General features: G+C 33.6%; 5 protein-coding genes and 1 long non-coding RNA gene across 7 annotated transcripts; 2 read left to right on the top strand and 4 right to left on the bottom strand.

Annotated features, from left to right (window-relative positions):
* Nucleotides 1–766: 766 nt before the first annotated feature.
* LOC108825507 (UMP-CMP kinase 3) lies at nt 767–3,328 on the bottom strand. 2 transcript variants are annotated; one of them, XR_008938500.1, is made up of 10 exons: nt 3,247–3,328; nt 2,694–2,757; nt 2,524–2,575; nt 2,251–2,368; nt 1,965–2,121; nt 1,787–1,867; nt 1,569–1,676; nt 1,400–1,471; nt 1,025–1,193; nt 767–922 (listed from the first exon to the last, which is right to left on the bottom strand). XR_008938500.1 is itself a non-coding variant. In XM_018598805.2 (10 exons), exons 2-9 carry the CDS (start codon nt 2,721–2,723, stop codon nt 1,182–1,184), a joined length of 630 nt encoding a protein of 209 aa, XP_018454307.1. In that variant the 5' UTR covers nt 2,724–2,757; nt 3,247–3,327; the 3' UTR covers nt 767–922; nt 1,143–1,181. The 2 variants fall into 2 exon arrangements, 1 of the variants encoding a protein (XP_018454307.1); XM_018598805.2 differs by having other exon boundaries at nt 1,143–1,193; nt 3,247–3,327.
* Nucleotides 3,329–4,292: 964 nt separating this feature from the next.
* On the bottom strand, nt 4,293–6,853 carry LOC130499720 (two-component response regulator 24). Its single transcript, XM_056994068.1, has 2 exons — nt 6,428–6,853; nt 4,293–4,497 (listed from the first exon to the last, which is right to left on the bottom strand). The coding sequence occupies exons 1-2, from the start codon at nt 6,659–6,661 to the stop codon at nt 4,315–4,317; spliced, it is 417 nt and encodes a 138-aa protein (XP_056850048.1). The 5' UTR covers nt 6,662–6,853; the 3' UTR covers nt 4,293–4,314.
* Nucleotides 6,854–7,745: 892 nt separating this feature from the next.
* Nucleotides 7,746–8,150, bottom strand: LOC108826473 (uncharacterized). Its single transcript, XM_018599852.2, has one exon. The coding sequence runs from the start codon at nt 8,096–8,098 to the stop codon at nt 7,856–7,858; it is 243 nt and encodes an 80-aa protein (XP_018455354.1). The 5' UTR covers nt 8,099–8,150; the 3' UTR covers nt 7,746–7,855.
* Nucleotides 8,151–8,735: 585 nt separating this feature from the next.
* Nucleotides 8,736–14,368, bottom strand: LOC108837261 (phosphoglucan, water dikinase, chloroplastic). Its single transcript, XM_056994373.1, has 19 exons — nt 14,104–14,368; nt 13,418–14,030; nt 13,224–13,313; nt 12,989–13,120; nt 12,774–12,899; nt 12,500–12,678; nt 12,324–12,408; nt 12,094–12,243; nt 11,946–11,998; nt 11,672–11,880; nt 11,456–11,574; nt 11,306–11,376; nt 11,054–11,171; nt 10,834–10,920; nt 10,665–10,751; nt 10,495–10,571; nt 10,230–10,410; nt 10,035–10,146; nt 8,736–9,783 (listed from the first exon to the last, which is right to left on the bottom strand). Exons 1-19 carry the CDS (start codon nt 14,280–14,282, stop codon nt 8,876–8,878), a joined length of 3,576 nt encoding a protein of 1,191 aa, XP_056850353.1. The 5' UTR covers nt 14,283–14,368; the 3' UTR covers nt 8,736–8,875.
* A 3,742-nt stretch (nt 14,369–18,110) lies between these two features.
* On the top strand, nt 18,111–20,070 carry LOC108823665 (uncharacterized). The gene is made up of 3 exons (XR_001945086.2): nt 18,111–18,928; nt 19,034–19,090; nt 19,681–20,070. It is a non-coding gene; the product is annotated as an uncharacterized LOC108823665 (long non-coding RNA).
* Nucleotides 20,071–21,804: 1,734 nt separating this feature from the next.
* LOC108823664 (sugar transport protein 13) lies at nt 21,805–25,350 on the top strand. The gene is made up of 4 exons (XM_018596920.2): nt 21,805–22,021; nt 22,554–23,004; nt 23,725–24,016; nt 24,412–25,350. Exons 1-4 carry the CDS (start codon nt 21,886–21,888, stop codon nt 25,129–25,131), a joined length of 1,599 nt encoding a protein of 532 aa, XP_018452422.2. The 5' UTR covers nt 21,805–21,885; the 3' UTR covers nt 25,132–25,350.
* The last annotated feature ends 650 nt before the right edge of the window (nt 25,351–26,000 follow it).

Below are 26,000 nucleotides of genomic sequence, written 5' to 3'. Positions count from 1 at the left end.
GTTAAGGAGTTAATACTATGGAAATAGATAGCAAATACATGATTGAAATGATCAGGTAATACATTTCAGGTAATGTAAGATTTGCATTCTCCTAATTAAATAAGATATATAAATTACAAAAAATATTACATCGACAATTCTATAAGCCGATAATCATATTTGTTTTACGAAGATTCATATCTGACCGCAGAATTCTAAGTTTCTAACTATTACTGTAAATGTTGTCTTCATTAACAACATAATTTATTTTTCTGAAATTTGAAATTTATATCTCATGATATAGAAATATTAATGATTTTTGATTAAAAACACTAATAATTCTTTAATCATTTTTTGTCATTTAATGAATTGAAAATATATTAAAATTTAACAAGTAGTGATAGTATACTGATGAAAGAAAGATTTAGATTTTGAGACAAAACATACTCTGAATTTGAATCATGTCAGATATTAAGTTACTGTTGTTGTTTGGCAAAACGAAAATGAAGTCATATCGTAGGCCTCATTAAAAGTTTCAAACAAGACTAGCTTACTACTTTAGTATTGTTTTTTTACTGAATAAGACAGGAGATGTATTTATTTAAATTTATACTATGTGAGTCTTTGTGATAACTAGCTCAATACTATGGATCCGGTGAAAAACAAAAGTTATAGCAGAAATAAATCAAGGGAACAACAAGAAAAGACCACAACACACGGATTTCATTAATCTAGGTATATTATAAACGGATTATAAAAATCCCATTAATTCAAATGAAATAACAGAAAGTACCAATCACAAAATTTCATCAAATACAAAAAATTATACAATAGGTAAAGGTGTATAATAATGATAGTAACATTTATCAAATATGGGTTATATAGAAGAATGAAAATACAACCAAGCAGAGACTTCATTGTAAAGATGCAACCGCCAAGCTACCTACAAAGATTCAAAAGAAAGCAGACATGAATCATTATGTCATCACATACTCCTTTTGTCCTAAAGATTCTAAACAGTACTAGAAACATCATACATACATACATGCTACAAGAAGCATCAGCTTCCACAGCCTTTATTCCAGACTTTTATACATCGTTGTGTTTGACCTTTGAACATAATTAAAATCAAAAGATCAATCATCACTGACTGCTACACATACCTGATCAATGCATCAGGTATCTTTTTAGGCTGCTGCTGCCTAGGCTTCAACCTGTAAAACATTCACAGAATCATTAACGTGAGAATCTTAGCAATAACTTAAAGTGATAAATTAATGGCATCATAGCTGCATGATTCTTTCTCTTTACAGAACAACCTTGAAGCCCGTGATTCAAATCTCTAAACATTAGTTACAAGCTTCTACATTACAGGTAGTTCCTAGGAGTCTTTAATTTTCTATTGACTATTAGAGATTACCTTGTCAGCTTCAGGAGAAAAGACTGCCTTCACCTCCTGAAACACATCTTCAATGGGCTTTGCTGCATGAATCTGAAGCCAAGTAGTAGTAGAAACAAGAAAACTTTGTTATACAACTTACAGTTGCTGGACCGTAATGCCAATAAAAAAAGAAAGAAGATTTTATTACCTTACGAACTTTCCCCTTAGCTTCGTAGTACTGAATCACTGGCAAGCTAGATTCAAGAAACACCTTGAAACGCTTCCTTATAGTCTCTATATTGTCATCCTCTCTCCCCTTCAATAGGAGACAACAATCAATCAATATATATATATATATATATATATATGAAACAAAGAGGCTAGAGACAGAGTAAAGAAACAGAGGTTTTCATATCATATTAAAACCTGGTTTCGGCCCAAAAGGCGCCTCTCCATCTCTTCCTCAGGACAATCAAAGAACAAGACAAACTTGGGTTCAATCCCAGTCTACAAAAACATCATCAAACGCATGTAAGTAATTAAGCAATTGTATTGCAAAAAAAAAGAACATAACACTCTTTTAAAAACTTAGAAATGTACTTACAACTTTCTCAAAAGCTGCTCGGTTCTCCTCATTGCGAGGGAAGCCATCAATGAGGAACTTATCGTTCCCGTTTTCCTGAATTGCTTTCTGGAGAAGCTTGATTGTAACCTCAGAAGGTACAATCTTCCCTTCTTTAATCATATTCTGGATCATAGTTCTGCAACACCATCATTAGAAAAGGATAATTAACCAACTACATTTATAAAGTTCAATAAACAACCTCAAGAAGGATAATGAATGAATGCGAAGCTGACTCCTCATACTGAGAAAGTTTTAAGGGCATTACCCATTTTCAGAACCTGACTTAATCTCAGCTCTAAGAAGGTCTCCAGCACTCAGATGTGTGTAACCAAAATGGTCAACAATATAGGCACACTGTGTACCTTTCCCACTTCCGGGACCACCTGGAATCAAAATGTACTATCTAACTCAGAGAAAAATGTACAATAACTCGAACCAAAGAGCACTTGATCATGAGTGACAATGCAATCTACTGACAATTAATGTCATAATGAAAAAACCACAATCAACACACAAGAGAGGAACCTCCTGAACTTACCGAGGACAAAAATAACAGTGGGTTTCTTCTCACTTGCGGTTCCATTCACCTCCTAGAAGAAAACGCACCCAAAAAAAACTTCAAAATTAGAACAGATTAAATAGGATTTTGCCTTTTAACAGTAAGATTGGTTAATTACAGTTCATGTCAGAATGTCTGAAACATTTTACCTTGTTTGCAGCATCACCAATGGATCCCATGATACTAGTAAGCAAACTCTTTCAAATATTTACCCTGTGAAGAAGAAGAAGGAATCCAGAGAAACACATTTTCATTAAAAAAAGATCACCATGCAATGGACCCAAAACGCGCAGATCTAAAGTGCTTAGCATATAGTTATAAAGTTGCAAACTTTGGAAACGGATCAAGACAAAGATCAAAAGATGATGTAAGAAATAGAACAATGCTGACGTCAAGACAAAGAGAAATCCAGATCCGACAGAACTAAAAAAATGCTCTAAGCATGTAGATCGGATGCAATGAAAGAAGAATCCAAGACAATTCGAATTCAACTTCTGAAGAACCGAATCAAGGATCTAATAAAGATGCAAACTTTGTGGACAAAATGTTAAGATCCGAGAGAATGATATGAATGAGGGACGCAAACCCATCATTACACATGTATTTTTTTTTTTTGAGATTCACAGGGAATTTTCAGACAATAATAAGAAACTGTGGAAGAGATGTTTTTTAGAAAGATCTGAGGAAAGGAAAAAGGCGAACCTGAAGACGAAGAAAGTTTTTTGATTAAACGCTGAAGAAAGTGAGAAATGAGGAAGGAGAGGCAAGCGATATATATATTTAACAGATTCGTTTTTTTTTCTTAATTGATTAAAGAAAAAACAGATTCGTTTTAATTATTTAATTAATCTTCAGTTTGGTTACTATTTAAGGGACATTTAATTTCTGTCCATGTGTCTCTGTTACTTTTAATTTAAACCAAGATTTCCCTTTAATATGTAGACTATTTAAAATAACCAAAAAAAAAGAATTGTTGACACACAAAAAAATTAAAAAAAAAAACACAAAAAATTGACAAAAATATTGCGTGTAGTAGTTGGAGTTGTCATAAGAATTGTATCATAAAACTAGAGAAATATGAGAATTATTTTAGTGGAATTTTAGGCTTTTAGTCGATTCAAGTGAATAAATAATCTTTACTTTATATATGAGGATATTGTAAAAACCAATGATTTTCTCATCTAATCCATATCTTGCTCTTTATTTGGTTAAGCTCTAGAGTGTGATCTTAAGCCTAAGCGTCAAACTAGCTAACACATGGGCCTTTGCGTAAACGCTAATTGTCAATGAATAAAGTGATAATAGATTGCTAGTAGCACATGTGGTGCTTTCAATTCTTCAGAGTTTGAACATTGTAGTTATGATATAGCCGAGAGAGGAAGGCCCATTAGACCAACTCAAAAGGTCCAAGAAATGCAATGAACTACGGTTAAGAGAACTACCGCTAAGTTGCTAACAGGACAACGACTACAACTCACTTGCTTCAAAAGTATTCTGCTAGTTCCTTCCTCACGAGCTTGAGACAACACCATTGGGAAACACATTCTTCCCTTAGAAATAAGAGCTCTGATGTCTCTCTTGTGATACTAGATTTGATAAAAAAAAAAAAAAATTATGTCGCACAATCAAACATATGTAAATTAAGCATATGATCACTTGGGGATCAAAACAAAATAGTAATGATGAAGTATGAATATTACAAGCTATAAGTATGTTATAGAAAACATGTGAAGATTTAACAAAAAATCACTATCAAATAATGAAGACTAATCAGGTTTGAACATAAAAGTCAAGTCTATGAAGAATAGAAAGAAGCTTAGAGATGGTGAGAGGTTTCTCTTGAAAGTCATTAAGACCAGCTTCCATAAACTCTTTCTTATCTCCTTCGTTAGCTCTAGTTGTTACTCCTGCTATCTTGCTCTCTATCCCCATCTCTCTCAGTCTCTTTGTCGCCTAATCAAACAAAACACACTTCCTTAGTTATACATATAAAGTTATAAACCATATATCGGCTCTATCTTTTTTGTCGGCTCTATTTTTTTTTTTAAATAATAAAAAGGGTACTGCACATTATTAATAGCCAAACTGTGATAAAAGAGTCTTATTCCGATATTGAGTAGAACAATTTCATACAGCTTCTTTTATTATGGTTTACTGGGTGTTTTCCTGCACCGTGTGCAGTAAAAGAATTTTAAAATATTTTTTATAAGATAAATATAAATTATATTTATTTTTTATTAATATTATAAATTTTCTTTTTTTTATCAATATTTTAATATAAATTTGATTTAACTGAACATTAAAATTAAGATAAAATCAATTTTGTTTATTTTGAATTATATTTAAGAATGTGCATGTATATATTTAAAATTATAATCTTTGGTAGATTTTTCTATCTATTTATTTTAACTAAATATATTAAATAAATATGTAAAATTTCAGAATTATCAAAAATTAAAATTAAACAATATTTATAAAATCTGTAAATATATATAAGAAACTAATGATTTTACGATTTAATTTGATTTTATGATTTAATTTATAATTTTCTAAAAATATGTATATATTTTTGAAATAATTTTAATTTAAATGATATTTCAAAATTTGAAATGCCATAATTGAATATATTTATTTTAATGATGATTTATGCGTTATTGCCATATTTTAAAAAGTCCAAAAATATAAATCGATAATAAATATAATATATGAGTTATTACCATATTTTAAAAATTTTATCAAAAATATAAATTAACATTAAATATAATTGTCCATGTCATATTAATCTATAAGATATGTCATCAATTTTAGTAGCTATGTCACAATTATTAATCTAGGTGTTTTCATGCACCATGTGTAGTGATGAATTTTTTAAAAGTTAAATTTTATATTTTAAAATGTAATTTATTAATATTATATATTTTATTATTTTGACTAATAATTAATATAAATATCATTAATTAAGCATAAAATTAAGAGAAAATATTTTTATTTTAAATTATATTTAAGAATATATATGTATATATATAAAGTTAAAATCTTAGATAAAAAAATTATTTATTTCATTTGGTTAAATTATTATATCAACTTGTACAAAATTACTAAAAATCATATAAAATTGTATAGTTATCAAAATTTAAAACTAAATAATATTTATATAATTTGTAGATATCTAAAAGAAACTAATGATATTACGATTTATTTTTTTTAATTCAGAAAATTTAGAAAAATTTAGATAATAAAAATTTTATTATTATAAAAGTAAAATTATATAATATTTCGAAATTCAAAATATCATATTTGAATATATTTATTTTAGTGATGATTTATGAGTTATTACCATATTCTACAAAGTTTACCAAAAATATAAATCAATATTAAATGTAATATATGAGTTATTGTCATATTCTAAAAAGATTTCCAAAAATATATATTAGCATTATATTTAATTGTCCATGTCATATTTAACCATATGACATGTCATCAATCTTAATAGCCACGTCACAATTTTTTTTGTGAAAACGATCGTAGAGAAGACATGTGGCAAATCACTTCTCAAATATAGACTAGGGGATGGATATTAAATTTCTCAAATAAAAATCAATTAGAGAATGATTAATCCCTGTTTCTTAGGAGAGGTTCTTAGCTCATGATTTAACTTTTTTTTTTATACTTTTAGACTAAAAACGGCTTTTATATCGGTTTTATCTTTTCTTAGTTAAAGTTTAAGAAAAGTTAAGAATTGTTTCTTAGTCGAAGTTAAGAATCAGTTAATAGATCGGAGTTAATCATAGTTTTAGTAATAATTTTTTTTCTGGATTTTAATAGCAAAAAATAATGGAATAACGAAGAATTTAGAGAGTGAAATATTATAAATTATTATTACCTGAATACCGTTCAAGATGGGCATCTCCATGTCCATAAGAATGAGATCGTAGTTTCTCCCGGAACAATGAACGTCGACAGCTTCTTGGCCGTTGCAAACGACGTCGTTCCTGATACCTAGACGGTCCAGCAGTTTGTGATGCATGGTTTGGTTTACAAAGTTGTCATCGACGACCAGAGCTGTTAACTTCGACTCTGCCAAGTTTGGAACCTCATCAGCTATCTCTTTCGTCATCGTTCTTGTGGAGCAACAAAATATTACAGAACTCTTGAGAAAATATTTTGTGGAAACTCAAAAATATATATGTTGCATATTTAAAGGAGAAAGAAATTGTGAAAAAAGTTAGCTGGATTGTGTTTTTGGATTCGGAGGAGATCTAGTGATCTTTCTACTTTTTCCATTTTTAGGTACTATACATGATTTTACATTTCTTTTCAAGATCCTTTAGCTTATGAAGGGTTTAGATTGATGTCTTGAGATTCTAATTAGCCAAAACACCATGTGAGCAACATACATGAATAGCAAATAATCATTATATGATATTATGATTACAAACTATAAAGACACATATACACATACATTTAGCAAGAAATATCACGTCATATGTTCAACTTTTGATTCAGTTTTAATTCATAAAATAAACAAAATCTAACATTTCCTTGCAAGTTCTGAGATTATCATATATCTACTGGATTTTTTTAGAAAATAACACATTGATATGACAAAATCTTGTTTATATTATAAAATATCGGTAAGTCTATATAAAAATGATTATCGATTAGTTAAGTTCATAAATTAAAAAAATATAATTCCACAAACGTGACTTTAAAAATATAGTAATTATATACTGTGTATATCATAATTAAGCATACTTAACATATGGTAATGACATAAATGGAGAATTGTTTTACGACCTCTCTTTTTATTATAGTTCGCTTTATAGAACACAAAAAGGGAAAATATTCTACGGAGGTTGTGGCCTTGACTGAACGATGTAAACATCTTCACCAACCAAACAAACTTCAAGATCTTGTGTACATCCAAAGTTCATTTCCAAGAAGAAACCCACCGAACCCAAGTCTCTGACCCAGCTTCTGTCCAAACAATGAGTCAACCGTATTATGTGTTTTGAAATGTGAATCTGTGATCACATGTGTTTTGAAAGAAGGAACATTATCATGATAATAGAATTGTTTCATTTAATAAAATCAAATTGTTTATTTAGTGGTTTTATTTGTAAGAAAGCTAAGGAGTTTTGAATCCTTTTATGCTGGGACATGCTAACTAGTTTGTATAAGTCAAGATAAAACCAGTTATATAATCAGAAAATTTATCGTATAATTCTCACTTAATATTCATGTTAAAGAAATACATAAAGATGACATCCTTAGCAATAAAGAGACAAATCACAAATAGAATAAGATCAGATCAAGCGGTGGTAGAAGGTGATGGAGATGATGTTGGTTTAGAAGGACGTTTTGGGAGACCACACTTGGTCAAACATCCGTCGTAACAAGGTTTGTTATGTTTGCCACATGCTATGGAACAGGCTGTGAAGCAAATGAATCTTGATTCTTTCGGCTTGGCCTCGTCAACATTGGCTCCATTGCATGCTTGTAAAACACACCCTATCATGATAAGTGCCATCACCATACACACTTTTCCCGCCATTTTTCTCTTTACAGGTTTATTAGGACTTGTGTTTTATTTAGTTATTGATAGATTTGAGATGTGCGAAATTGGTGGATGGAGAGGAAGGTGTTTATATACTGAGTCTTGCCTCTATATTTAGTATATTTGTCTGTGTTTGTTTCTGTTGTTTGCTATTTTTGTTTGGTTTGACTTTGAATAGAGATTTGTGATTTCTGTATAGCTAGACATAAATAGGTTGGCAATGTTTGATTTTAATGTTGTCAAAGTTGGTTAAAACTACGAAAATACTGTAGATGGCAAGTACTTGATCGTAATGGTCATTTCATGTATGATTTGTATTTCCTTGTTTCTTTCTTGTTATGTCATTCAGTGAATGAAAATATATTTAAAATGTAACAAGTACCATGATGATAAGAAGAAAATTTTGTGGCATATATTCCTTGTTTTTTTTTTTCCTATTTTAACGAGATTGGCCACAAGATACTTTTAACTTAGGGACAAAAAAATTATTGACATTGTAAAACAATGAATCCAACTCTAGATTTTTGTAAACTTCTAACTACTTATTAATTATAAATTTATAAACCAATAACATACAAAATTAAATATTATTTTCAGTTAAATTCATACATTAGAATATGATAATTTCATAAACTGACTTTAAAATATAGTAATTAATATATATGTATATATCATTATTAAACATACTTCACATATGATAATGACATACCTGCAGATTTTATTTTAACATTTTGTTATTATTCGCTTTATAGAACATAAAAAAGGAAAAATATTCTACAGAGGTTGTGGCCTTGACTGAACGATGTAGACATCCTCACCAACCAAACAACCTTCAACATCTTGTGCACATCCAAAGTTCCTTTCCAAGAAAAAACCAACCGAACCGAGTCTCTGACCGAGCTTCTGTCTAAACATCGAGTCAACCGTTAACCGTTTCTTGCTATAGTCAACGGTCAGCCGAATGTATTTTCCATCAGCAGGACCTTTTCCTGTCACAAGAAGCTCTTCACTGAAGTTTGCAAACGCTAAGGTCTCCACAACCCCATCGAGCTTACCCGAAGCAAGTCTCCACGGTGTTCCTCTCGTCCCCGAAGCTAAAGTCTCACCTAAACCAGGAGCTATCTCAGCTTCCACCAGGTTGCTGTCTGGATCAGCTGGACTCACCGTGTGAAGAACGAAAGATAAGTCGGGAGACAGCATCTCTTGAACCAGAACCGCCATTGTAGCTTCTCTCTGAGAGACACCAGCAGCTCTGCGGCTTAGAACAGCTCTTCTTGTGTAGAGAGAAGCCCAAACTTGGCAAACGGAATCTGAAAACACTGAAGGATCCGAGGGGCTCACGTTGGGGATTGATTCGTAGAGTCCTGCTGCTGACATTCCTGCTAAGTCCTCGACGTTGGCGCTTGAGCGAACGATGAGACGAGCAGCGTCTTGGGGAAACGCTTTGCTTATGGTGTTGATTGTTTCTTTAGGCACTTGCAGTGACTTCATAACTTGATGGATCTGATCACATATGTTGTCTAGCTCACCGCCTTCAGGTCTGGCTGTTTCTAACTTGTCTAACAGAGATGCAAACTTTTCTTCTGAGTTGCTTTGCTTTAAAGCTAGTTCCATTGATCCGAAAGGTATGACAACTCCAGCTGGAACCTTGAATGATGCTGGAACTCCGTTCTCGCTGTCCACTGCACATTCATTATAAAAACCAATGTTCAATAAATCATTAAGCATTAGTTAGATGTTTTATATAAAATTTATTTATTAGGCGGCCGTCTAGACCGATTTTAAAAAAAAATGTTCTAGAAAAATCATTTTGTTTAGAAGCTTTGGTGCCGCATAAACCGATCTTTAGAAGATTGAAAAATAAAAAAAGACTGTGCAAAAGCAATCTGGTTCCAGGGAGTTTAATCCTCTTAAGAGATTGAGAAAACTATACCTCTAGTAGAGGCTGCTGCCAAAGATGCAAGAAGACCACAAGCAGCAGCTTTTGAACCAGAGGTTGATGCATCTGAATCCGCAAGTTCTATGATTCCTCCACTAGGGATATCCTGTGGATGAACGTTGTATATATATCACAGATGTGATCAGAGAGTGGAGTGTACACATAATCACAGAGATATCAAAATTTTACCTTGGATGAGTAAAGAAGCCTATCAGAAGATGAGGAGACAGGCTTTGACTCTTCATCATCCTTAGATACACTCTTCTTATCAGTTTTTTTCTTAGCATCAGATTTTGATTTGGATTTGGGAGTACGACTCCTATCTTCAGTTGAAAGAATAAGGTTTACATGGCTTGGAGATGCTTCCAACCTGTAAGGTTCGGTTCATAGAAGAAACAACATTAGAGAAGAGGAAGGAGATTCTTGTTTTATGAGAGGGATTAGAGCTAATCACCTGACATATTTTCCTACAAGTCGCCGTATATCAGCCACCTTGTCATCATCATCACATGTCACAAAGACAATTTTCTCCTGTGGAAACATTATGTGAAATGAATTAGTGTCAACGCTGCACTTCGCTATAGAAGTTTAAAGAAATGAAATAAGAGAGAAATGGTTATTTGCCTGCCGTGCTCTGACACCAAGGTGAGACAAGTGAGGTAACTCCTGGAGAAGCATGACTCCAGCTATGTTCCCATTAGCAGCACTTACCTGTCAAAGCATGTTACAAGGTAATCAATCATTAGTATGATGATGAGAATCACGGTGAGTTTTGAGTGTTAAGGTCAAAAACCTCTTCGTCGCCGTCAGCTTTGTTGACCAAGAGAATAATTGGACCACCACCAGTTGATGGTAATGATCCAGGCACAATGCTCTCAACCTGCAAATTACAAAAGCCATCAAAGTTACAAAGAATAAGGCATAGCTAACTGAAAATTTCAATCATTACAAAAAAGTATCATAATGTAGATTCAAAATATCAGCCATGTTATTCATTTGCTTTCTCCATGTACCTGAACTAATGTCCCAGAAGTTGATCCAGGTACAATGACGTCCCAGCCTTCAGAACCAAGTGAGTTTCTTACAGCTTTTAGAAGAACAGTGCAGAGCTTTGAGATCTGAAAAATTATACTGCAAGGTGGAAAAGAACCCACAGGTTTGTTCAGATGCAAAAACAGAAAAAAGAACGAGTGTGCTTATAAGAATCTCAAATGATTTCAAGAGGTTGTTTGTACAGCTTAAGCAAAGAACAGGCCTGAACTTACCCAGCACGAATCTCTGCTTCTGTGTAGGTCTTGACACTGTTCTCTGGAATACCTATAGCTCTTCCTAGTATCTGAAATGATTTAAGCACGTTATGTATAGATTAGCAGCAGAAGTAATAATTTGACCACGTTAAGAGGAAAAGTCTGTACCTCCACATTAGGAGGGAATATTTGAAGAAGTAAATCAGAGTATTCTGCTGTTAATCTCCGTGCTCGATCCAGAGTTGCTTTAAGCCTCATGGCCCAAATGGTTTTTCCATCCTCTTCCCCTTCATGAAAGTTAAGGAGCATTTTCAGAACTAGCCTTACAACATCAAAGTTACATAAGAACGAGTTGATGTATGTGAGAGAAGGAAATAAATAAACCTTCTTTTTCAAGTAGGTCTCTCTCTCGCCAAGCGAGGAGTTCATTTCCAATGGCTAAACACTCTTCTTGCTTCCAACCAGATAGACCTACTTGCTGAACACCCAAGACCAAAGCATCCAGAGGATCTTTCCACGAGGCAACACTTCTTGATTCCACATCTTTGGCCAGTTGACCAGCTCCTCCCATAGATTCAACAGCATTGAGGAATCTATACCCAAAATCATTTAGTAGTCAAATAACTTCCAAAAGAAAAGAAAAAACCTTATTGCACACCTGCTTAGTAGAACGAAAAAGTAGTCCTCAAGGCCAATCTCACAAAGGCGCCACTAATCAAAAGAGCAAAAAACTATATAAGTAAAATACATTGCTACATGATAAATGCTGAGCTGTGTGGGAGAAAAAAAAAAAGGAAAAGTCTCACCTTCTGGCGCATAGCAATGGCAGAATCAGGAGCATCATTTCGCAAGCCGCTGTTAAGTTCCTTAATAATTGTTTCTCTTAGAGAAGCCAGAGAATGCATAGTTTTAACCAACTCCAAAACGTTGCTTGATTCTCCAGATGCGTCAAGGCGCTGTAAAAATATAAATTTCACAATCAAGACTCATCAAGATACTATTACAGAAACAAACTTTGACATGAAGAGTCTCTTACCTCTTTACACTCAAAAAACAAATTGAGAGCAGAGAGACCTCTCCCATCCATAGAAATCTTCATAGATTCAAGTTGTTCGGTGAGGCTGCAATAAGATACAATGGCTATATATATAATACAGTACGTGGGAAGCATTGTATATGATGATGAATGAATAGCTTTTTTTTTTACTTTACCTTCCAGCATTAAAGAAATCCTTGAGCTCATTATGGAATATTCTGAACTGCTCCACAAAGTCTCCACTATATTTTCCTGGGGTCTCAGTGATTCTCTCAAGCATTGCTTCTGTTGCAATTAGATCCTCTGGACCCGCGTTCCGGTGAAGCTTGTTTTGTATGGTATGCTTGATTTCTTGCTGGAAAACAAAGATGGGTAATATGAATACTATATAGACAGTAAACTGATCTAATGACTAAACACAGCTAAAGAGAGTATTATTATTATTATTACCTTGAGATCATGAGGAATGTCATTGCGATGGGCTATGTCTCTAATTCGAGTTAGAGGGACAGATGCAGTGAACTCTGCTTTGAAAGAAGGCAAACATGGATGTATTTTCCTAGCAACGAGCACTTCCTACCAAAAAAAAAAAGCATATATCCAACTTAAGAGAAGCTACAGAGGCTGTGAAAGCAGAGAGAAGTTAAAAGCAAAATGTGTCAGACCTCTGCGGTAGCATCTTTCTTGCTGCAAATGTTCTCCAACTCACGGAAGATAATCCTGGAAATCTCAGCGTGATGGTTAGGACGGTGATGCCCTCCATCTTCAAAGCAAGGTATCTGACCTGTGTTTATCCACTGCAAACAAACAAAATCGAAGATTAAACTAGGTGAACTCCTCCAGATATATTGAGAAAAAATAATGAATATAGATTAGGCCATTAAGAAAAAGGAGAGAAACCTTCAAATAAACTGCAGAGTATATGAGCGCCTTCAACCGTTCCTCCCTGTCAGAAGAACTCCCAACTATGACCTCACTTACCAACTCAAGCTTCAACACAAGAGTACACATTAGCCAATAAGAGATGTTTCATTCTTCCCAAAGACTAAATCTGTTAACTAAAAGAAGGAAACACACAATTCAATATACAATACCTTCTTCCTCCAGTTCCTAGAGCTACGATCACCTTCAACCATCTTAAGAGATGCGCCTTCAAGACCAGTAGCATCCCAATTCCTACCAACTTCTCTGCTCCCATGCTCATTAGACCGCATAAAGGAAGCGTTTTTCCCTTGCCACTGCCCACCCAATGTACTCTTCCGAACCTGCGCACCATTCTCACTCCCCACTAATCTATCATCCTCAACAACATCGTGGCTATCGTTCCTCTCGTGCTCACCAGCCTCATAATCACCAACTTCCTGAGGCAAATCAAGTGTCTCTCCGGTAGCATCCCAGTGGCAGACAACAGAGAAGCTCCCTGAGTTAGGAAGCTTGAGGACACGATTGTCACCAGACTCCCACGACAAAGAACCGTCCTTTTTCACGACGACGAACTTAAACTCCAGAGCCTCCCCTCCGTTAAGCTCAAGCTCGCAAACCCATCCTTTCTCAGACCAAGCGAGTGGCGACTTCTCTTTCCAGGAACCGATCTCTTCAGCTGATCCAAACATGGCCACATGCTCGCCGAACTTAACTTGACGATCAAGCCTCACGCTCAGCTTCACTTTCGCTCCAGACCCATCTCTCTTCTTCCTCTGTTCCTCACTGGGGTCACATCAAAATTCGATTTTTTTAGAAGTTAACAAACCAAATTCGATCGAAAAGGAAGAAACTTTACATGGTGGAAGAGGAGGAAGCAGCGCAAATGAGGCGTGAAGGAGAGTGTCTGAGTCGTTCTGATCGGCGGGGAAGGTGAGCTCTGCGAGTGAAGTAAACGAGACTGGGAAGAGAGGAGGAGTTTCTTGATGTGGTGAAGGTGAAAGGAGAGGCGTGAAAATGGCTGCCAATGCTCTCCATTGGGAGGAGAGGAGTTTGTGTGATAAGTTTTTTTTGTCAGTCTTCAAATCTCAGGAAAGCCATTATTAACACAGAGCATATTATAGGAGTTTTTCCTCGCTTTTTTTTCCACTGGGAAATTGCCAAAATATGTCGAGAAAATATCTTCCGTGTGACAGAGATATTATTAATTTTCGTCGGTTTTATTATTAGTACTCTTAAACCGATGAAATGACATAAGCGAGGAATTTTTTTTTTTTTTTAAGTTCTTAAACCATTCGATTCGTGCAAAGTACGTAAAGTTAAACCATAATTATCTTAGGAGTGCGTTTCGTTTTTAATATTGTTTTATTTTGTAATAGCTGCATATATATTCCGCATTTTAATCAGATAAATAACAATGTTCATGGTAGACTATTTTTCATGTATTTTATTATTTTTGTTTTAAAAGTTGTAATTTTTTTAAATAAAGATCTAAAATGTATGCCTCTAACATAGTAATATTTTATTTCTTATTTTTAATATAAGATATTTCATTTTAAATATAGATGAAAATAGTATTTTTTTGTTTTAAAATGTGAGTAAATTAAAAAAAAAAGTGTTTCTCTAAATTTTATTACATAAAATTATAGAGGTATATTTAAAATATTTTTTTAGTAACTAATATTATTTTCTATGGTACATTTAGATTTTAGATTCAAAGTTATGCATAACACGTGTATAATGTTTATTCAAAAATTTAAGTCGGCACTGGATAGAAAATTACTAAACTGCTTATGGGCTTTTAATATACTAGAAAATTAAGTTGGTTAAGTCTTAAAGGTAATGGGCTTTTGAGCCAGGCTTCTCAGCCTCATAAAGAAAGAAGCGAAAGGGAGGGAATCGGAGGATTCTCCCAGTTGGGTACAATGTGAAGTCTTAAAGTTAACTAGATTTTGACCCGCGCTTCGAAAGCGCGGGTATTATTTTTCACTTTTATGAAAAATATTATTTGTTTGTAATTATTGAATGTATTTATCTTAGTAAAACTTTTTTATAATAAATTCGACATATTAGAGTGTCTCTGGTAAACTATGTGTTTCTCTGACTTTATTTTATTTTCTATTCAATCAATATATTTATTTGGCTTGTCGTTAAAATAAATGATTTAAAAACATAATTGTACAATACTTTTACATTGATATTTTGTTTAAACAATGTAAGATATTTCTATATTAATTAAATATTTACATTGTAATTTGTATACAAATCACCATATTTGTCTAGTTTGTTGTTAAAAGAAATGATTTTGAATTCAAATGTACAGTACTTTTATATTGTTTTTTCTTCAGTTCATATAATTTTTTAAAATAAATTTCTTTCAATATAAGCTATATCAAAAATTAGTCAACTAAAGAATCTATAAACAATTATTTACATAGCAATATAACATATTTATATATTAATTCAGTATTACATTTTGATGTGCACGCCTCCACGAATTTGTATTTTTTTGTATATAAATTATTTATTACTGCCATATTTAAAATGAAAGTTTATTGATATATTTTTAGGTTGCTACAAACCAACCCGGACCGAAAATGATCCAACTCGAACCTCCTACGACATTTATAATACTCGAATGATATTTATTTAATTTAAAAATCTAGGGGGAAAATATTGTGTATCACGAAAACATATACGATCAATTAGTGGTTTTCTAAAATGTAAGAAGTTTAAATGGATTTGCTAATTTTGTTTGGATAGAGATATTTTTTTTTAATAAAAATACAATCTAAGTTTCCAAACAATTTTTTTAACTACAATCCAAGTTTCCAAACAAATTTGTTATTTATAAATGCTATCAAAGTAACCAAACGCCTCCACGCGGGTGTTCAATTTAATTTGTAATAGATGTTTGATTTAATATTAAAATTTTATAAAAAGTTGGTATTTTTAGTAGGTTATATAAACTGTGGAGAATGTTATTATATTGTGTCATATAATTTTTTTGTAAATATCGATTAGAAAATATTATCAGAATTGTTAAAAATTTAATAAACTAAATTAGTTAATACTAAATTTGCATTATTTTGAATAATTTTGACAACAATAATGAAATGGGCCACGGTTGTTACAAAAAAATGTAATGGGCCACAAAATATATTATTGCTTACTTATTTTTATAAAACGGATTTTAAATTTCAGTTTTCTACATAACTGGGCTAACTATATAATTACTATATCAGTTGCCCAAATTTAAATTTGGCCAATTTTAATATTGGCTGTCGGACCATTTGTCTAACTAATTAATCTGGGAAATCTTTTGTTAAGTTACACGTTAAGAAAAAAGGTCAACTACTCTTTCGTTTTCTTCTGCTCCCCACATGCTCCCTCTCTCTCTCTGTTATCTCTTCTCCGTTTTTTTCTATAAAGGATCTCTTCTCCATTTCTAAACAAAACAAATCCAGAATCTAAATTATCATAAAACTATGTTATAAATATAAAAGATATCCACTTTAACAAATAGATTTTGAAACTTCAAATACCTTTCTTTAAAATCAAGGGCTTCCTGCATGGTAGGGTTGAGAATCACAGGTGAAGCATCAAATGCATTTGCTATTTACATATTTCCTAGTATAAAATATGGTTGTTGCCGTAAGTCATTCTAGTAAATATATAAGAATCTCAAGGCAATTTTTAAATGAATCTCATCAACATTGAAAGGAAGATATGTTTACCTTTGTAACAGCTGATTTTTGCAAACAGAATTAGACAAATAAATGCTTGACCTTCGTTTTCTTCAATATGAGATTCGATCTGTTCTGCATATTTTCCCCACAAGCAACACTCCAGGTCATTAACACTGAATACAAAATAGAAGGTCAGTAAATGGAATATCGAATTTGGTGTACTGCTTTGAGATGCGATGACTTGGAGAAAGCTAGACGCAGAGAGGTATATATATATGGGTAGAAAAATTAGCGTGCACCATAGGTCTAGTTAGATATTGCTTGATACTTGCGGAGATATCAAATTGAGTATATTTATTTAAGAATTTCGAAATATATTTTTAATATATGAAAATTTAGGAAAAAAAAATCTTATTTGGAATGTTAGATTTGTAAGAGAATCACGTTTGTTACCAGTTAGTTATTACTTGATTTTTTGGGGATAACTAAATGAGTATATTCCTTTTACCATTCTCGAAATATCTTTTAAGATATCAAAAGTATTAAATAAAAATTTTATTTGGAATGTTAGATCTGCCCATGTTAGTTATTTCCATATGTTTTTGTGTAATTTAATCGAGTAAGGTTTAGTGTTAAAAAAAGTTAATGTCGAATTGGTTTGGTAATAGATGGAAGTGTAATTAATTTATTAAAAAACCAGTGACTAATTATGTAAAAATGAAAGTACTATACATGTGTCCAAACAGTTTTAATATAGATAGTTATTCTTATATCCAAACAACTTCTTAAAGTACTTCAACTTTAATAATATAGATGGGCTTTTAATGTATTTTATTATTTTAAAAATTATAAGTTTTAAATAAAAGATCTCAAATGCATGCCTCTGAAATAATAATATTTTATTTCTTATTTTTAATATAAAGACATATTATTTTTATTTTAAATATAGATGAAAATATTATTTTTTATCTAAAAATATGAGTGATTCAAGAAAGTGTTTCTCTAAATTTATTGCAGAAAAATATAAAGGTAAAATATTTTTAGTAAAGAATATTATTTATATGTTAAATTTATAATTTAGATTCAAAATTATGCATAATACGTGTTAATATTTATCGAAAAAATTAAGTTGGTTAAGTCTTAATTGGACAGAAAATGACTACACTGCTTATGGGCTTTGACATATACTAGAATATTTAAATTGGTTTTAAGTCTTAAAGTTAATGGGCTTTCGGGGCGGGCTTCTCAACCTCGTAAAGAAAGAAACGGAAGGGAAAGAACGGGAGGATTCTCCCAGTTGCGTACAATGTGAAGGCGCAAACTTTCAAGACGGCGATAGAGGCTGCATGGATACTCGTCGATGATATAGTGAGTGGTATCAAGAAGAAGCAAGCTCCTGGAGCTGGGCCTATAAAGCCAACCATTGAGACAGAAGGAGATGCGGACAACGAACAGATTCTTCCTGGCTAAGACCATCCGCAACGCGGGATGTAGACAAATCCTTAGCCCAAATCCTTAGTGTCATTTGATTATTTTAACAATATAATAGACGAAACAGCTAAGGATGAATCCTTGTTCAAGGGTTTTAAGGATTCAGTCCTTGAGGACGTGGCATCATTCTTCATTTTTTTCAATAGATTCTCCTCCCCTTTTTTGTCACTGACGGTGATCACTCCAGCTACACGTATCGCGCCGCAGCTTCACTGATCCTTTAACCACCGATTGACACTCCCCTCCGCCTCTAAGAAACTCCTCTTCCTCAGAAACCCCACTCCCAGCCCCACGTTCGTCGCCGTCCGGTTCCAGAAACCTTACTCCGATCGGCTCAACGGAATCCACGAACCATGCCTTTTCTGCTTCGTTCAAGCGGCCTCACCTTCAAGCTCCACCCTCTCGTGATGCTCAACATCTCCGATCACTTCACCAGGGTCAAAACTCAGCTCAACCCTCCATCCGATCAGCTCAACCAGGGTCATCGCTTTCTTCCTCTTTAAGGTTCGTTTTGATCTCTCCTCTGTTCGATTCTGTTTGAGGATTCTGGGTTTTATCCCGATTTGGTTAAAAAAGCTAAAGACTTGTTCTTTTTTTTAATGATCGCAGGTACTGATCGAATCATCACCATGGCTAAGAACTCATTCAAGCTCTCTAATCCTCTTGGTTAGTCCCGTTCCCTTGCCTGCTTCTTTAGTTTGTGTTATGATTCTGATCGTTGCAGAATAGTAGTTTGATCTTTATGATCTGGTTTTTTATTTTATATATATGTATAAATAATCTTGATATTTGCTATGAAAGTCACTCAAAGGCTTGGTTGTTTTGGGTAATCTAGTGAGTATGTTAGTTTGGAGGATCTTTAGCAGAGTGATTGTACTTTAGTATAAGATTTGCTATGACAGTTACTCAAAGGCTTGTACTTTTTTGAGTAAGCTGGTGAGAGTGTTAGTTCTCACTTCTGAGGACCTTTAACTCAGTCTCAGGTATTCATTGACCATATTCATGTTTCTCTACGATCTGTTAATCTGTATTATGATTATATAAAGTGTGTTAAATAACTCTATGATAGGCTAGTGTGAGTGGAATCTCAATGTTACTGTAGTGATCTTTGTAGGGTTTGAGGATCTTAGATTCATATACGAGTCATGTTTTTCTGAGATGAGTTATTCTGTTTGTTGATCTTATAAAGAATGTGTTATTTATTATTCTGGAAGGACACTTTATAGCTAATGTTAGTTGATTTTGGGGTGTGACAGGACTATGTGCCTACTGTGTTTGATAATTTTCAGCGCCAATGTGATTGTGGATGGAAACACTATCAACTTGGGATTGTGGGATACTGCAGGCAAGCTACCTTTTCATTTCATCATTCTCTTTCTGAATATTTTGCTCTGCAGAGAGAGAGTGAGTCGTTTGTTTATTTGTTTTGGACTCTGGATGAAACATGACAAGAAGACTACAATAGACTAAGGTCTTTGAGCTATCGAGGTTCAGATGTCTTCTTACTTGCCTTCTCACATTCAGTTTCGGTTAAGTTGATGGTGTTTATGTGAATAAATGGTTTAAATTTGCAGCAAGCTTACTTCAATTTTGTAATACTTCAAATACAAGTGCTTTGACAAAAGCAATTTTGTATATATTAAGGACTTTAAATTGAAATACACCATTGGAGATATATTTTGATTCTGAGTCCTTCATTATTCAAACAAAACAAAATTAACTTAAAAAAATAGTTTAAAATTCCTAAGGATTCCCGTGGTGAATCCACCATTGTGGATGCTCTAAGAAAAGAGAAACCCAACCGTTGGTATGTTTTGTGTTCTCACTTTTTCTATATTTCTTCTTTTTAGCTTTTATCGTTACCTTTGACATATCTTCTAATTTTGCAAAGACTTTTGCAAAGACTTGGTGAGATAAGCTTTTTGGCTTAATTGAATTTTCATAGTCACTTGGTTGGTCTTTAGAGTGCTAGTTGTTATGCCTTTTTGAAATTTCTGCTCCAAATACCTTTTTTATTATGTTGTTTTTTCTGTAATATTGAATACTTTTTGATGGAGTTTTAAGTTGACCGTTAGTGTCAAACACCATTAATTGCATCTCATAGTTTTGATGTTCAGGATAATATTTTTTTTACATATACATATTTGTCAACATGATATTTAATTATAAGTACAGGCATTTTCATTATTACGATATTCTTTTCTTATCTTTTTATAAAAAATCATAGTCACGTTTTATTATGTGTTTCCTTCATATGTTTTCGTCAGGTAAGAATCGTTTAATAGGATAATGATGTTTGAGAAGTAAAACACATTTTTGGTCCTTTTTTGTTACGTAATTAATTTTACCTGTATCATGTCAAGTGGATATTGTTTACTAACACGTCTGAACACATGATATCCGTGGTATCATATTTCAACAAAAACTTATACACAACTAATATTCAATTTTGATCTTCCATAGTCGAGTAGCATTGAGCAAATATAGTTGTCGGCTTTTAAAGATATGGACACATAAACAATACACTTGACAGTTAAGAAGATGTACAAAAAATTAACGTGACAGCAACTGAGAAACCAATAGGAAGATGAAAAAAAAAATTAGATTAATATCACATATTTGATTCCATAATCGTATTTAACAACAGTTGAACGGAGTAATGATACAATTATGTGTTTACATATATAGACTTTTAAGATAGTGTTAAGAAAGTTTGGTGGATTGGAGTTGTCTCAGCCTACTTTCTTGGAGGGCTGTTTGTTACATTATTCACCAGTTAAGTAGTCAAATGCACAACAACAACAATTTTAAACCGGTTTATCCCACTTCGATTCTACAACTTAAACCAAATTAAAACTGACCTAAGCTGTTTTAGAATTTTGCCATTTTGAGAGTCCCGTTGGCTTTAAACAGCATATATAATATATAAATTGTACAAATGTAACATTTATGAAGTTAATCACAGGCTACATGACAGCAAATTTGTATGACCTACACACGATGTTAACGGATCGTTCTTATTCTAAAAAGGTATGAGATATTTTGATACGGTAGCAAGATTTTCACAACACATTGAGAGCGATATAAAGAATTGTAAAAATCTCTCTAATAAGAGAGGAGAATCATGCAGTATAACATAACAACAAATATAATATTCGAGGATAATATAATAACACGAGAGAGAAGACTTATGACGCTATGCATATTATATATTCAACTAAGGCGCCACATAAAGCAGAAGTAACGTTTGTTGACCAATGACTTGATGACTCAGGAGCATGTGAACATACAAAGAGACGTGTAAGCATCCCGTTGGCAGCAAACGGTTTATCTTTGTGCTTCACTGCCTCTTCTTCTATATAAAGGACTAAACACCCAATGGTCTCTTTAACTAAGTGTTCCTTTTTAACTCGTTAGAGAAAATTACTTTTAAAAATTTAGTATCTGAAGAGATCTTCAGCATGGCCGGAGGAGGATTCGCAACGGCTCCGGCAAACGGAGTGGAGTTTGAGGCAAAGATAACTCCAATAGTAATCATCTCTTGCATCATGGCTGCTACCGGCGGTCTCATGTTCGGCTACGACGTTGGTGTCTCCGGTATGAATACAATATTCCTTTGATAGTTTCTGATGAAATGAAGAAAAGTAGAAAAAAAATTGATTGTAAAGTTTGTGTAAATGCAAGATTCCTCAAGTAGTGATTCTTAAAATAGGACTTGGTTAATGTTCTCACCTACCATAACATCTTTGGGAGGAACATTTCATCTAAAATATAGAGGACTAGCAGAAAGTAATATCAAAATGAAATTTCATTTTAAGTAGTTCAATGTTAATTAATTAGCAAGATCATATAGCTTACAAAAGTTTGGCAACTAGTGATCTTGATCACGCCCCTAGATCTAGATCGTCCTTGTTTTAACTTTTAATAGCATAGTGACAAAATTAATGTCATTGGTTTGAGTTTCTTTTTGTTTGTTTTAAAGTAATTAATCTTATTTTGTCTTCTAAATTCACGCATAACAGTATGACATCATGATTCATGAATATATTACAATCTCTAAACGAGATTAAACGGTAACTAGTACCAACAAATAATAAGTTATTTTTCCATCTTCAATATGGTTATGTAGGCGGAGTGACATCGATGCCGGACTTTCTGAAGAAGTTTTTTCCGGTAGTTTACCGGAAAGTAGAAGCCGGCGCCGACAAAAACAGCAACTACTGCAAATACGACAACCAAGGACTACAACTCTTCACATCATCTCTATACTTAGCCGGTCTAACCGCAACGTTCTTCGCTTCATACACGACGAGAACGCTAGGAAGAAGACCAACCATGCTCATAGCCGGCGTGTTCTTCATCATCGGTGTGATTCTCAACGCCGCGGCTCATAACCTAGCCATGCTTATTGCAGGACGTATATTGCTTGGTTGTGGAGTTGGATTTGCTAATCAAGCCGTTCCTTTGTTCTTGTCGGAGATTGCACCTACTAAGATCCGTGGTGGTCTTAATATCCTGTTTCAACTTAACGTCACTATTGGTATCCTCTTCGCTAATCTTGTCAACTACGGTACCGCCAAGTAAATATCTCTATCCTTATATCCGCTTTTTTATATTATCCTTGATAAAGTGAAACTAAAATGTGTGAAAATAGCCTTAAAATTAATAAAAAAATTCAAATAAATATTTGGTGATAACGATTTTACTTATACTTTCTAAAGTAGTTTTCTTTATATTCTTTTCTTGTCAAACTTTTGGTTGTCAAATATTCAACTACCATCAGAAAAGCATTTTAACATTTAAGTCTATTTAAGATATCTCTATTATTTAAGATATATCTATTTATTTATTTATTTATTATATAAATATGTACTATTTTGATTAAAGTGAAATTAAAATGTGTGGAACAAGCTTAAATTTATAAAAACTCAAATAGTAATGGTGATGAAGATTTTACATAAACTTTCTAAAGTATTCTAAAGTTTTCTTTATCCTTGTCAAACGTTTGGTTCATGTTCATATTCAACTACCATCACAAAAGCATTTTAACTCTTTTTTCTATAGTAGACATTTAAGTCTTCCGTGATTTCAGCAAATACTATCCAGTATCCACATCCCTACGTGACTACGTCTTATCTTATAGTACACGGAATCTAGTCGTATCTCAATTTTCACGTCATGCCGTAATAATATTTTTTCCTCTGCGTTGACTAAAGCCGAGTTAATGGACTTTAATTATCTATCTACTTAGGCCCACACTGGAGCTAAAATGGGCCCACTAAATAAATGATGTTTTGCAGGATCAAGGGAGGATGGGGATGGAGGCTGTCCTTAGGTTTGGCCGGTGTTCCGGCGCTTCTACTGACGGTGGGAGCTTTATTGGTGACGGAGACGCCGAACAGTCTTGTCGAAAGAGGTCGTCTTGATGAAGGCAAAGCCGTCCTTCGTAAGATTCGAGGTACAGATAATGTAGAGCCAGAGTTTGCTGATCTTCTTGAAGCTAGCCGCCTTGCTAAAGAAGTCAAACACCCTTTTAGAAACCTTCTTCAACGTAGGAATAGGCCTCAGCTCGTCATCGCCGTCGCTTTGCAGGTCAGTAATATGAAACGCCATCTCTCCCTCTCGAGTCTCGAGTGTTTTGCTTAGCCCCAAGGTTTCGGTTTATTCGGTTGGGTTAGTTTGGTTCGGCCATAGTCCCACTTAAGTAAACTGAAAAAGTTGGTTAGGTTCTGTTTTTTCTCTGTTTTGAATTATTTTATCAAAATAACCGAATTTTGTGTTTCCCCTAGGTTCCAGTTTGGTTAAATTTAATTATTTCAGTTAAATTGTTTAGTTTGATTTAGTTATTTCTGTTAATTATGGATTCATTAGGTTTTTTTTTCTCAATCGAACTAACCAAAATATTTTTAAAAGCTTTCCAAACTATAAACCGTACAAATCTAGTTTATGCTAACCCGTTTTTACGTGATGATTACGCAACACTGCAGATCTTCCAACAATGCACTGGAATCAACGCCATCATGTTCTACGCTCCTGTTCTCTTCAGCACTCTAGGGTTTGGCAATGATGCTGCTCTCTACTCTGCAGTGGTCACTGGTGCAGTAAACGTGCTCTCCACGTTAGTCTCAATCTACTCCGTTGACAAAGTCGGTCGCCGTGTTCTTCTCCTCGAAGCTGGAGTCCAAATGTTCTTCTCTCAAGTCGTGATAGCCATTATACTCGGCATCAAAGTCACGGACCACTCTCAGAACCTCTCCAAAGGGTTTGCCATTCTAGTCGTGGTGATGATCTGCACGTACGTAGCTGCTTTCGCCTGGTCTTGGGGACCGCTCGGGTGGCTAATCCCTAGTGAGACTTTCCCTCTAGAGACACGTTCTGCTGGACAGAGTGTGACCGTCTGCGTCAACCTCCTCTTCACTTTCATCATCGCTCAGGCTTTCCTCTCCATGCTGTGTCATTTCAAGTTCGGGATATTCATCTTCTTTTCTTCTTGGGTCTTGGTGATGTCTGTGTTTGTGATGTTCCTCCTTCCTGAGACCAAGAACATTCCTATCGAGGAGATGACTGAGAGAGTGTGGAAGAAGCACTGGTTCTGGGCTAGGTTCATGGATGATCATCACGATGATCAAATGTTCGTGAGTGGTGATGTAAACGGCAAGAAGAGTAACGGAAAATCTAACGGCTTTGACCCTTCAACACGGCTCTGAACCAAACTAGAAGCGAGAGAAACACCATATAGATGTAAGAAACACACAGTTTTTATACACTCTACTTAATGTCGCTACTTCAAAATGAGTTTTGTGTATAGTTAAAGTACTTAATGTCTCGTCCAACAAGTGTTATATGTTCTGTTTTTTTTTTTTTTTTCAAAAGAGTGACAGTGTATATTTCAAAGTCCAAAGTTTGTATTGTTGAATTTCTAGAAAGCATTTCCCCCAAAAGTGAAGATGTAGGCTATGTTAGTGGGTTGAAATTGGGTTAGTTATGGGCATACAGTATGGACATTAGTATGTTATCATGAAAGGGGGCATCACATGGATTATGTGTCAGGTACAGATTTCTTTATGATATCTGGCGAATGCTGCAGTGGTTGAATTGCTATAAGATAGTGCTACAGAAATTGATAAAGAAAATGATTTTAGCATGAAAATATAATTTAAATTAGTGAAGTAATTTGGTTACCAAGATGTAGGAGGAAGAGTAACTGCCAAGTAGAAATATTAGAAGATGATTCAAAATTAACATACCAACCAACTCAACATTCTTTCCTTACAAGCCTTCCAAACTTTAACATACCCTGTGAACACTTACTTTACAACTTATACAACAAATATTTTTTTATGGTTATGTTTGTACAGTGTATGTGTGTTTTTGTTTGATTCTTTAATTTGTTTTGTTAAGAGACTAATGTTCTTTTTAGTTTTCAAGTCAAAATCAATAAATGAATTGATACATCAGATCAGAACCCAACTTATTATTGATGTGAGGTTCCTAATAACACTTCAGGAAGAAGGTTCTTCTAAATCATTCATATATAACGAATTCTGGTATGAGTATTAATTTTGAGTCAGATTAA

The sequence above is a fragment of the Raphanus sativus genome, chromosome 9, assembly GCF_000801105.2.
Source record: "Raphanus sativus cultivar WK10039 chromosome 9, ASM80110v3, whole genome shotgun sequence".
Lineage (NCBI taxonomy): Eukaryota > Viridiplantae > Streptophyta > Magnoliopsida > Brassicales > Brassicaceae > Raphanus > Raphanus sativus.
The sequence above is the reverse complement of the archived record's forward strand: the minus strand, read 5'-3'. Positions and strand labels throughout refer to the sequence as shown.